Source organism: Physella acuta, unplaced genomic scaffold (assembly GCF_028476545.2).
Source record: "Physella acuta isolate Inbredline_101_S28 unplaced genomic scaffold, ASM2847654v3 ptg001232l, whole genome shotgun sequence".
Taxonomy (NCBI): Eukaryota; Metazoa; Mollusca; class Gastropoda; family Physidae; genus Physella; species Physella acuta.
The window spans coordinates 126,354-138,914 of record NW_026732748.1 but is presented as its reverse complement, the minus strand read 5'-3'; the positions used below and the strand labels follow the sequence as shown (position 1 = coordinate 138,914).

At 34.5% G+C, this 12,561-nt stretch overlaps 1 protein-coding gene across 1 annotated transcript; it reads left to right on the top strand.

Annotated features, from left to right (window-relative positions):
* Nucleotides 1-1,658: 1,658 nt before the first annotated feature.
* On the top strand, nucleotides 1,659-8,809 carry LOC131957321 (myoneurin-like). Its single transcript, XM_059322053.1, has 4 exons — nucleotides 1,659-2,053; nucleotides 2,188-2,274; nucleotides 2,443-2,632; nucleotides 8,432-8,809. The coding sequence occupies exons 1-4, from the start codon at nucleotides 1,659-1,661 to the stop codon at nucleotides 8,807-8,809; spliced, it is 1,050 nt and encodes a 349-aa protein (XP_059178036.1).
* The last annotated feature ends 3,752 nt before the right edge of the window (nucleotides 8,810-12,561 follow it).

Sequence of the window (12,561 nt, the reverse complement as noted above, 5' to 3'; positions counted from 1 at the left end):
ACTGCCGCTCTTCTAGGAGAGATCACTCAAAAATCAAACTACTGCTGTCTTGTAGTTTGTTCTTAGTTGGACAAAGGCTATGGAAGCAAATCCAAAAAAGAAAGGCAGGCTGATATTGGAGTCAATGGCCTATATGGCGCATAACCTGTTGACACGTATCCTTAATTGTGATGGAGGCGTGGTCGAGTCGGCAAAATCTCATGGTTGATAAATTCGAGTTCCAGTTCAAACCCTCTGGTAGACAAGGCTCGATACCCTCCAACACTAACAATTAAGAACGAACAAGAAGAAGAAGCAGTGTATAATTTTTTAACTTACTGTCTCTGTCTGTCGTCAGTTAGATCGAAACGGCAGAGCTAAAATTTCGAGCACTTCTAACTGACAGATTCTGTTCAAAGTTGGCACGTGGGTCAAGACATGAAGACAATGCAATCTGACATTAAATTTGACTTATTGGATGTATAATTAATTGTTTATGAATTGATTAAAATTGTGTCCAAATTAGTAGGCAGTCTCTTCCAGCTATTCCGCACTAATATACACGCAGTCATGCAACTATATTGCATTAAAAAAAATCTGTCTTAAATTGATATATTTAACCATTGTTTTGGGTTTATTATTCAGTTATCTATCATATTGGAGAACTATGCATTCCAAACAACAGCTGTCAATGAAAGAAACAATGTTTGCATGACATTCACATGTCATAGTCCAGTCCATGTATTTCATTAATTAATTGGTAATGTAACCTTAGGCCCAAGGCTAATATCAACTTTAATGTATCACGCCCTTTAAATCTTAATAATAGAAACATTAACATAAATATATCAAGGAAGACCAATAAAAGTAATATTAATGTAAATCAAACTATCATAATTAAAAAACCACTACATAGTATAAACAGACGTACATTTTTATGTCAGGCAATTGAGTGTTATTTTTGTTAATGATATTGTACAGCTACATTTGCTTTGATAACCAAAACAAATATTTAAGAAATACAGTACAAAGAAAATGAATTAGGCATAAAACCAAACATTGGAATAATTAAGTATGATAAAATGTGTCCAATAATTTTTTGTTCTATTTTCTACTATCCCAAATCTCTTAACCACAGCGACCTATGACTTCAAGGTATTTAAGATTTTGTAGCAACGTTGTTTCTGTATTTATATAGCTTTATACATTTGTATCATTATATCTCCTTTAATCTGGTATTTGTAATTATTTTGACATGTTGTTGCATGTATATGTTAAAGCTTAATTTGAAAAACAACTAACCCTATCATTAACTGCTTATGTCAGCATACATATTTCTGGAAAAAAAGTATTATTTTTGTAAAAGTAAAGTTCCCTTTCAAACCTGATTATCTATGGGCATGTGAAGTAGAGTTCATCTGTTTCTGTAACCTCTGCATATGAAGGGATAGTTGGGTCAGCACTATGCCCAGCCACCTTTACTTTCCCTAACATGAGTTAGGTACCCATAAGAGCTGAGTGTACTCAGGGACGTTCTACTAACTTGAACCTGAATTCGAACTTGAGACTTTCTGGTTAGCAGTCTAACTCTCTACCACTAGGCCACCCTGTCCCATATTTATTATTGTCTAGAGATATTATTTCATTTTTTTTTTTTAAATATTCTTTCAGCTAAAGAAATGGAAGAAAGAGCAGCTGATTTAAAAGAATTACCAAGTATTTTAGGAGTGAAACATGAACAATCTGAGAAAACCAATGCATATATTGCCAATGTAATTTCAACTGGAAACATAAACCCAGAGGGATTTACAGAATGTTCATCTTTTTATGACACAAAACCACATTTATTTTCCACATCTGAAAACAAAAATCCTGATGTACTATCAGAATTTAAAACAAGTGAAGACCAAAAATCTTTTGAAGATGTAAAACCTGATGTTTTAAAAGTAGAAGTAAACTTTTTGCCAGTGGCAAATCTAAATGAAAATCTTTCTCACATAAAGACAGAGATATTAAATAATATAGAAGAGGTCAAGGATACGTTTATAAACATGGATAATTCAATATTTGATCAGTCAGAATTGTTACAGAAATGTAACAATCAAAACTTAACTATTTTAAAGCATAGAAGTCTTCTAGTAAATGTGAAGAAACACACACAGATGTAAGATTAAATGAGCATGATCTATGCGATAAAATTTTTTCTAGAAGTGCTCATTTGAAAAGAAATAATTTAACTCATTCTGAAGAGAAGTCACATGACTGTGATGTGTGTCATAAAAAGTTTACAAGAAGGTATGCTCTAAAAGAACATCAAGTTATTCATTCAGGAGAAAAGCTACATGAGTGTGATGTGTGTCATAAAAGGTTTGCAAGAAAGTTTAGACTAACCAAACATAAAACAATTCATTCAGCAGAAAATGCACATGAGTGTGATGTATGTCATAAAAAATTTGCAACAAGGACTCGCCTATATCACCATGAAGCTAATCATTCAGAAGAGTTGCTATATGAATGTGATGTGTGCCATAAAAAATTAGTTACCAGTTCTTCTCTAATTAAACATAAAGCTATTCATTCAGCACGAAAGTCATATGACTGTGATGTGTGCCATAAAAAGTTTACTGCCAGTTCTTCTCTAATTAGGCATAAAGTAATTCATTCTGCTTTTAAATCACATAAGCCATAAAAGGTTTTCTAGAAAGTCGAACTTACAGATACATAAAGAAATTCATTCAGTGGAAAAGCCTCATGAGTGTGATGTTTGTCATAAAAAATTTACATAAAGCTATTCATACAGGAGAGAGGAACCATGAATGTGATGTGTGCCATAAAAAGTTTATTACCAGTTCTTCTTTAATCAAACATAAAGCAATTCAGCATGAAAGTTATATAAGTGTGATGTCTGTCATAAAAAGCTTACTACCAAGAGTAACCTAAAGCAACATAAAACAATTCATTCAGCACAAAAGGTTACATGAGTGTTATGTGTGTCATAGAAAGTTTGTTACAAGGATTTACCAAAAATCAACATGAAGCTATTCATTATGGAAAAGTACCATATAAGTGTGATGTGCGTCATCAAGGGTTTTCTTAAAATAAAAAATTAAATCTACATAAAAAATGCATGTTATTGCATGAGTGATTTATGCTATTAAAAGGAGTAAACTTTACCAACACAAAGCAAGTTATACAGCACAGGTGGCATGAGTATAATTTGTGGCATAAAAAGTTTCGTTTGATAATGACTCTAAAATGCCTCCAATTAATTGATTCAGAAGTAGGTCAAATTAAACTTTTGTAGATAAAATAAAGTTTGTATGAACAAATTCATTCATTCATAGATTAAATTATGTTTCTATAGTGTAAATTTCTGTAAGCGGTCATCCATTTATGACGTCCACTAAAATGTTATCCACTTATGTTGAACCACTCCTCTCCCCCCCCCCCCCCCCCCCATGGACGACCACAACTTTGTAGATCTTGCAAAACAATAATACCAATTTACTATTTCAATAATATGTATTGTATACCTAAAAACTGATTTATATATATATAGGAAATATTTTAGATCTGTGTAAATTAATTCTTAAATGGATGACCCCTAAGCAATAGAGACAACATGAGTATAAAATGTTCCATAATAGTTTGCTTTTATCAAGCAAACTATTCAAGAGAGAGGCCAAATTTGTGTTCTTTTTGTAAAAAACAGTCTTGATTTCTTTATGAGACCTTAAACTAAAATGTTATCCACTTATGTTGAACCACTCCTCTTCCCCCCCCCCTTGCAAAACAATAATACCAATTTACTATTTCAATAATATGTATTGTATACCTAAAAACTGATTTATATATATATAGGAAATATTTTAGATCTGTGTAAATTAATTCTTAAATGGATGACCCCTAAGCAATAGAGACAACATGAGTATAAAGTGTTTCATAATAGTTTGCTTTTATCAAGCAAACTATTCTAGAGAGAGGCCAAATTTGTGTTCTTTTTGTAAAAAACAGTCTTGATTTCTTTATGAGACCTTAAACTTGAAATAAATTAACACAAAAAACCCACAGATAAACGATATATTTATCCATTTGAAAATATAAAACTTGTTGTTTGAAAGCAGAAATCTTTTCCTTACATAAAACTGTAAATGGCGTTTTCTTTTAACAAAAAAAGACTGCTGTGTATCTAAGCAAAGTTTAGGGGTCATCCATAAATGACGTCACACTCGTAGGGGGGAGGGGGGGGGGTCCGTAATTTTGTGACGATGTGTGATGAGGGGGAGGGGGGGGGGGGTCAGATGTTGCGTCGTCACATTTTTGCATTATAAAAAAGCAATGTTAGAAAACGAATTTTAGACGTTATTTCGCGTTTTAGACAAGTGTTTTAATAAATTGTAATAGTTTAGACAAGATTTTGGAAAAATATCGATGTTTTAAAAAAATTCAACTGCAATTTTGAGGGGGGTTGTAGGATGAGGTGTGACGTCATTTTAGGGGGGGGGGGGGTCTGGCTTTTTGTGACGACGTGTGACGGAGGGGAGGGGGGGAGGTAAAAATCGTCAAAAAAAGCGTGACGTCATTTATGGATGACCCCTTACTTAAAAAGAGAGGTCATAATCTATTTCATTTTTTTTTTGTGCTTCACCATGTCCATTTGAAAAATATTCCTTCTTATTACTTTTAGTGAAAATGTTAGTGAAATTTGCATGATCTGTGTGTAATATATATTTATGATGTTGTGATGTTTTTGCAATTAATTTAAATTAAATCTAGATTTTTGTTTTCTACTTCCTTTTAATAATCTTGTTAAAACTGGAATCCGGACAAAAGGCCGACATGAACAAAAGAACGACATGGACAAAAGGCCGACATGGACAAAAGGCCGACAAGTTTTATAAAACAACAAACTACAATTACGCACTTGTTTAATTTTTATTGAAAACCAGTTACATAATGATAAAGGTATATTATAAAATAGAAAAAATAGGGCCTAGTATGACAAATTGTATGCTATGCCACGTAAAAATTCAAGTGTAGTTGAAAAAAATATGAACAAATCCAAGGGCACAAATATAATCTACGCTATAAAAACTGAATTTTTTAAAACATTGTGCATCCAGGTGCAGTTCGCGCCCCCGCCCCATGATGTAACTGTACCAATACCCCAGAGAATTTTAACAAGTAATGTTATAAGCTGTTGCTAATGTAGTAAAAGACATCACTACCAATTGATTTCAGTTTTTAAAAAGTTTGTTGACTAGACTGCACTGTAGTTACTTTGTTACATTTTGTCTAATGTCATGTGTCAACTTGCCCCACCTACATATATAAATATAACATATTTTCTGTTTATACAACATGTAGGCATACTTGTATTTTGTTTATTAATATCAAATTTTTCTTTAATAACACTAACAAAAAACAAAACAAAAAACTTACCAATTTTGGCACACTTGTATCAAAATCACAACAGAATTAATGGATCCAACGAATATAGAATACACTTTTTTCACGCAATTCGCAATGGACGAAACTAAAATATAATTCAACGCTTTGTCGGTATTTAACATGTAGTTCAGTCAAAGGACGTGATCGTTCTACTTTATTTGGTTTCTTTGATTTCTTTGAGAAATATGGTGGTAACACCACCTTTCTGGTTATCCTTTGTACACTCCCGTCATCTCCAGTCGCATGGACCCCATTGTTCACCTTGTTCGCAACTAGAATGGTCTCTTGGCGTTCTACCTTGTTGCATGTGGGCGATGATGCGACGGCTTTTGGCTTGGTTCTTTGATGATAGTCTCACCTCGTTGACATAGAAGGAGCTATGAAAAACAGCAGTGACCGCATTTCGCAAAAATTAGGTGTTGATCCTTTGTGTTTAAGACACTCCAGTGATCTCCAGTCGCTTGTATCGGATGGTTCACCTTATATGGGTAGTAACTAGAATAGTCTCTTCTCTTGGTTTCACCTTATTTCATGCCGTACTTTGATGGTTGTCAAGATAGCAGCTATGCAGTAACATATATTTTGCGATATTAGTATTTTTAAATACTTTTCTGCCTTATGGCTGTCGGCCTTGTGTCCATGTCGGCCTTTTGTCCTACACCCGTTTAAACTTCATTAAAATCAAAACTTTTTACATAATAAAGTTTGTTTTTTTTCCTGAAAAGTTGATAATTTTGTATCTGTTTGTACTGCAAGAGAGCTGAGGTGTAGCGACCCATATCGGGCACCAGGCATGAAGTTTCAATTTTGTGACCACCTCCCATTTATATTATATTTATTCATGTTAGTGTTAGTGCAAAAAACACTCTTCCACAATTGAACATTTTGGCGGCGCTTTTTAACCAGTCACTAGTTTTTGCTTTGGTGCCACACTTTGACTGTGAATAATAATTTAATACTTTAGGTTGAAATGAGCTTTTAAATATTTTTTACCTCTTTTGGCACCCCCTTAGTGATGGCGCTCTACCCGCCCTCCCCTAGCTATACCACTGAGTGAGACTTAGCTTTAATATTAATCTGATATAACTTTTGAAAATAGTGTTTAAATATTATTTTAATAATAAATATTCCAAATAATTAATTAATATTTCGTTACTGTAAAAGATATGTCCGCAAACTTGATATTCACAATCTTAGAATCATGAGCTAATAACAAACAATATTAGTTCAATGGGTTTCTTTTCTGAGTGATATCGGTTATTTATTCCTTAATCCGATGTGAATTTTTCCGATTTTAGTCTTCAACTAGAATACCCGTCATCCGTTGGATAACTGTGGGTTTCGGGGGTCATCCTTCAAAAAACATCACGTCTGTCAGAGGCATAGCAACCCTTCCCGGCGCCCGGGGACAAACTTTTCGATTTGAACCCCCCCCCCCCTCAAACTTTTGATGTGCACCCCCCCCCCCCCCCCCACTCAAACTTTCGATTTGAACCCCCCTCAACCTTTCAATTTATTTTTCCAAACCATTTAGGCGCCCCAACATATGTCGTCCCCCCGCCCCCCCTTCCCCCCGCCTCCCCTTCCCCCCCCCCCCCCCCCCCCGCCTCCCCTCCCGCCCTCCCCCCTCCTCGTTACGCTACTGCAGTGTCACTTATCGTCACAAAAAACAGACCCCACATTAAAAAATATGTTTTTTATCTTTTAAAAACACCGAAAACTTTGATTTCGGACTATCCCTTCCTATACTGACGTCACAGGTGACCTACTCAACTCTACTTCACCTGCCCAGTGTCCCGCCAAGACTCAGGCAACATGTTTTTATCGTTTAAAAAACTATTCCAGCCGAGCATGTCTCTGACCACACTATCCTTTCATATGCTTAGGACAAAGAAACAGATGAACTCTACTTCACCTGCCTATATTAACATGTTGGTCTAGAACCTGTGCCACCCGCATGAGAGGCGCCTACACTACCAACTTAGCTATTTACTCGTGACATCACAAATGAATTTTTATACTATACTTTGAGTCTCCTTATGCAACTTGATTTACGCGCATAGATCTAGATCTAAGTCTAGTAGTAGTAACTTTCAAATTAAATTTTATCTTAAATTAGCCAAACAAAGATTTATATAAAATAATTAAGACCTGAAATAGATTCTAGATGTATTAAGGCCTGAAATAGATTCTAGATGTAGAATTTACATTAAGTCTAGATCTAGAATTTACATTAAGTCTAGTGACCTAGATCTAGGCTAGATCTAGGCTAGATTCATAACTTTCCTTCGACAGCTGATCTTTAGATCTAGAGAAATTTATTGTAAAACTAAATGAAAAAAGACAGTTGAAAATTGATATAAGTGTTGGAACGTAATAAATACAGCAAACGGACGTATTGTTAAAGTTATGACCGACAGAAAATTAGATTTAGAACGCGTTAAACTTTTGAATGGGAACACAATTTTCTTCGATAGACGCCGCCATTTTATTGTACTAAAGAGTAAACAAAAAACTGTGACGTCACGGTCCCGCCGAGTGTAGTGGTCGTTCTAAACTTTAAAAAAAATAGGGTTACTCTACGTATGAATAAATCAATAAATTAATTAACGTCTTTAAATAAATTTGTGATTAAGAGTCTGTCTGCATTAAAAAATTATTCTCTACCTACATACTATTTTACAGCTCTCCAGATAGAGTAGAACATATCACAATTCTCGATCGGACAAACAAAAAAAACAAAAAAAAAAACAAATAAATATTCAAACATGTAAACAAACTTGACTTTTAGTAGTATATAGATATAGATAATCTAAAATTAGGAGAGAGTGCGTGTGTGAGTTGAATTTACCCTAGAGTCTTGTTAACCCCGGTGTGTTCATGTATAGTTATCCCAAGGTCGAATGCGGTATAAAAGCTGGAGTGAATTATTGTTAGGGGTTAGTTGGTAGCGGTTAGGTCAAGGGCTACTCTGGAATGTGAACTACCTGTGGATTTCCAGCCAGATATTGTCAATGAAATTTCAGCTGAATACATAAAACAAGAGGAGTTTTCAGAAATTAATGATACAAAAGCAAATGTATTGTCAACATGTGAAAACAAAAATCATGATTTATTATCAGAATTTACAACACATATAGACAACAAACCAGATAGTGATACACTCAATTTATTTTCAGTATTTGAAGATATAAAACCTGATGGTTTGAATGCAGGTTTAAACCTATCACTAGAGACAACTCTAACTGATAATATTTCTCATATAAAGACAGAGATATCAACTGATTTATCAGAGCTTAAGAATATTCTGATAAACAACAATGAAAATCCAATATCAAATCAGGTTGAATTATTAAAGAAGTGCAAGACAAAAACTTAAAATCTTTAAAGCATAAAACTCTTCTAGTAAAATGTAAAGAATCACACACAGATGTGAGGTCATATGAGTGTAATTTGTGTCATAAAAACTTTGCTACAAGAAGTAAACTAAATCAACATGAGACTATTCATTCAGAAGAGAGGCTACATGAATGTGACATGTGTCATAAAATGTTTTCTAAAAGAGCTTATCTAAAGAAACATAAAACAATTCATTCGGCACAAAAATCACATGAGTGTGTTGTGTGTCATAAAAAAATTTACTACTAAGGGTAATCGAAACCAACATCAAATAATTCATTTCCCAGAAAAATTACAAGAGTGTGATATATGTCGTAAAAAACTTGTCTCAAAGAGTCATCTAAATCAACATAAAGCTATACATACAGAAGAGAGGGTACATGAATGTGATGTGTGTCATAAAAAGTTTACTACCAGTTCTACTTTAATTACACATAAAGCAATACATTCAGCAGTATAATGGATTGACGATAGAAGCATGTGGTTGTGTATAAAACGTTTATTGGGTCTAACTACATGGTGATAACCAGAGAGGACGGAAATGACGAGAGACAACTATTTATATCATGTAAGGGACATCACTCAAGATAACAATATAAATACAATACTAATACAGAAGAGTGAGTTCCCTTGACCTCACAATTATCTCAATCTATTACATCCCTTTACCCTTAGAACACAATAACACATCTCTCAATAGAACAATTGATAGTATCCTAAAATCACCAATTATATTGTAACATGAACACTATGGTAGATTACATCCTTACAAACAATGCACAATATGTTACAATACAAACAATGATGTCAAAGTCCTTTTGACCTTTAAAATCATAGGTCTAACTTATTTGGGACTTTGATTGTCCTGCTTGACCTTCTCAGTAGCTTTTGATTTGGTGACTCAATATTCTGACCATTTGGATTCTCTATCTCAGGAGGTCTAGGATTTAAATCATTAACTCCAGAATTTACATTTTCTGACTCTAGACAACTTGGTTCACTCATATCAACAGAACTTGGTTGTGGAACAAACTGAGTTGGTGTGAACTGTTCAGATTTGGTGGGATTGACAGATTCACACTTATTATCTGCACAAGTTATTTTTAACTGGTCTGCATATCTACGGACAATAAGTCCATCATTTGTTTTTACTTTATAAGACACAGGTCCTGTACATTGAACAATTTGACCTGGTATCCATTTTTCCTTTCTCCCATAATTTCTTAGATACACATTCTTATTAACACCAAATTCTCCTTCAATGAATGATTTGTCATGATTTAATGGAACTATTTTTGAATTGGCATCTGAAAGTATTAAATGGCAAAAATCTTTTTTTTTTCTTTTGATGTTACCCTTTTAGTTTCTTTAAGTGCTAATGATGTTAGCAAAGTTGTTTGATGATCACATTCCTTCTTACTAATGTATTTGAAATTGCCATATCACCATAATCATTTATTAAGTTACAAATACTTTGTTTAGGCAACTCTGACTGATAATGGACTGCATTTTCTCCATCTTTTATATTATCTTCACAAAGGGTTTTTATTTCTTATTTAATATGGCCTTAAGTCATCATTCACAGACTCTTCAGGCCAACCATTCTTACTGTACTCATGTACTTTTATTAAGCACTCATCTTTTTGTGTTTCTCTTTTAATATCATTCACATTTATATTGGAGTTATCCATGATAGTGAAGAGAACAAATACATCTTCTGGTACATAGCTCAGGCTTTGGTTTTTTAAAGGTAATCTACTAAGACTATCTGCACTATTCTCAGATCCAGGTTTGTATTTCAATTCATAATTGTATGCAGTTAGTGTGATAGCCCATCTTTGAATTCTTGGTGAGGCATGCTCAGGTAGGGTTTTGTTTTCTCCAAATAAACCTAGCAATGGTTTATGATCTGTAAAGATGGTGAACTTCCTACCAAACAGAAACCTATGAAATTTCTTAACACCAAAAATGATGCCTAAGCCTTCCCTATCTAACTGAGAATAATTTTTCTCAGCCTGGTTCAAAGATCTACTGGCAAAAGCAATGGGTCTGTCACCCTTCTCATCCATGTGGGACAAGACTGCTCCTACACCATCTGGTGAAGCATCACATGTTAATATAAGTCTTTTCCCTGGGTCATAGTGAGTTAGTAAGGTGTCAGCAGACAAAGCCTCTTTTGCTGTATTAAAAGCAGCTTCTTGTTGTTTACCCCAGTGCCAAGTTGCATTTTTCTGTAGCAGCTTGTACAGTGGTGATAGTTTACCAGACAGATTTCCTATGAACTTTGCATAGTAATTTATCAAGCCCAAAAAAGCTCTTAGTTGTTGGGTATTTTCAGGTTTGGGTGCTTCTTTAATGGCTTTTGTTTTCTCAGGTTGAGGTCTGATGCCTTGCTTGCTTAATATATAACCAAGAAAACTAATTTCTGTCAACATGAATTGACATTTATCTTTGTTTATCTTTAAACCTTTTTCACCAACAATTTTCAAGACTTTATCTAGTGTTTTAAGATGTTCAGTGTCATTCTTACCAGTTATGTACACATTGTCAAAGTACACACAAACATTTGGAATATCCTTAAAAATACTGTCTATGACAGCTTGGAAAATTCCAGGGCTAGATGATATGCCAAAACATAGTCTTTCATATTGGTAGAGTCCTTTATGTGTGTTTATTGTCGTATAGACTTTTGAATCTGGATGCAGTTCTAGTTGAGTGTAAGCATGACTAAAGTCTAATTCAGTGAATTTGTCTCCTCCTGCCAAATTCAAAGAAATTTCCTCAATGTTAGGTATAGGGTACCTATTTAGCTCTATTTGCTTATTCAGTGTAGTTTTATAATCTCCACAAATTCTTATAGAACCATCCTTCTTTAACACTGGCACAATGGGCGACGCCCAATCGGAATAGTCTACCTTCTTTATGATGCCATTAGATTCCAATCTACTTAGCTCATTTTCAATTTTATTCCTCATTGCATAAGGTGGAACTCTAGCTTTGCAGTATCTTGGATTTGTGTCTTTAACGCTTAACTTCACTGTTCTATCATTTAGTAAACCAGAATTGCCAAAAACACTTTTATTTTCAGATATAACTTTATCTAGAGAAGTAAGACTAGATTCTTTTACATTCTTCAATGAACAAATACTCTCCCAATTTAACTTAAGATCACTTAACCAGTTCCTACCTAGTAATGGTGGTCCATTTCCTTCAACCACAAGAAGAGGAAGTTTAACACTTTGACCATTATAACTTACATGAACCATACACTCTCCTATTACCGGAACATTGTCACCAGTGTATGTTGTTAGACACTTGTGACATGGCTGTAGAGGCACTGATCCTCCTGTGACAGCGTCAAAATCTTTCTTTGTTATGACTGTTAGAGATGCTCCAGTGTCAAGTTGGAAGCTGATGCTCTTACCGTTGATATTAACTAGTACATTGATGGGAGCATGACTTATTGATTTCACAGAGAACAGGTTGAAATCCGGCTGCGAATCAGTTTGAGCATTTTCACTGGTAGAGTGGTTCATTGGTTGGGTTAGGTAGTCTTGGTGAGAGTTAACATAGTGTTGCCCTTGGTTGCGGTACTGTCTTGACTGGCTAGATTTAGCAACAGACGAAGACTTTGCAAAGCAGGCCTTGGCAATGTGACCTTGCTTACTGCACTTATAACAAGTTGCTAACTTGAACTTGCACCGATGAGATGCATGGGGACCTTTGCATCGA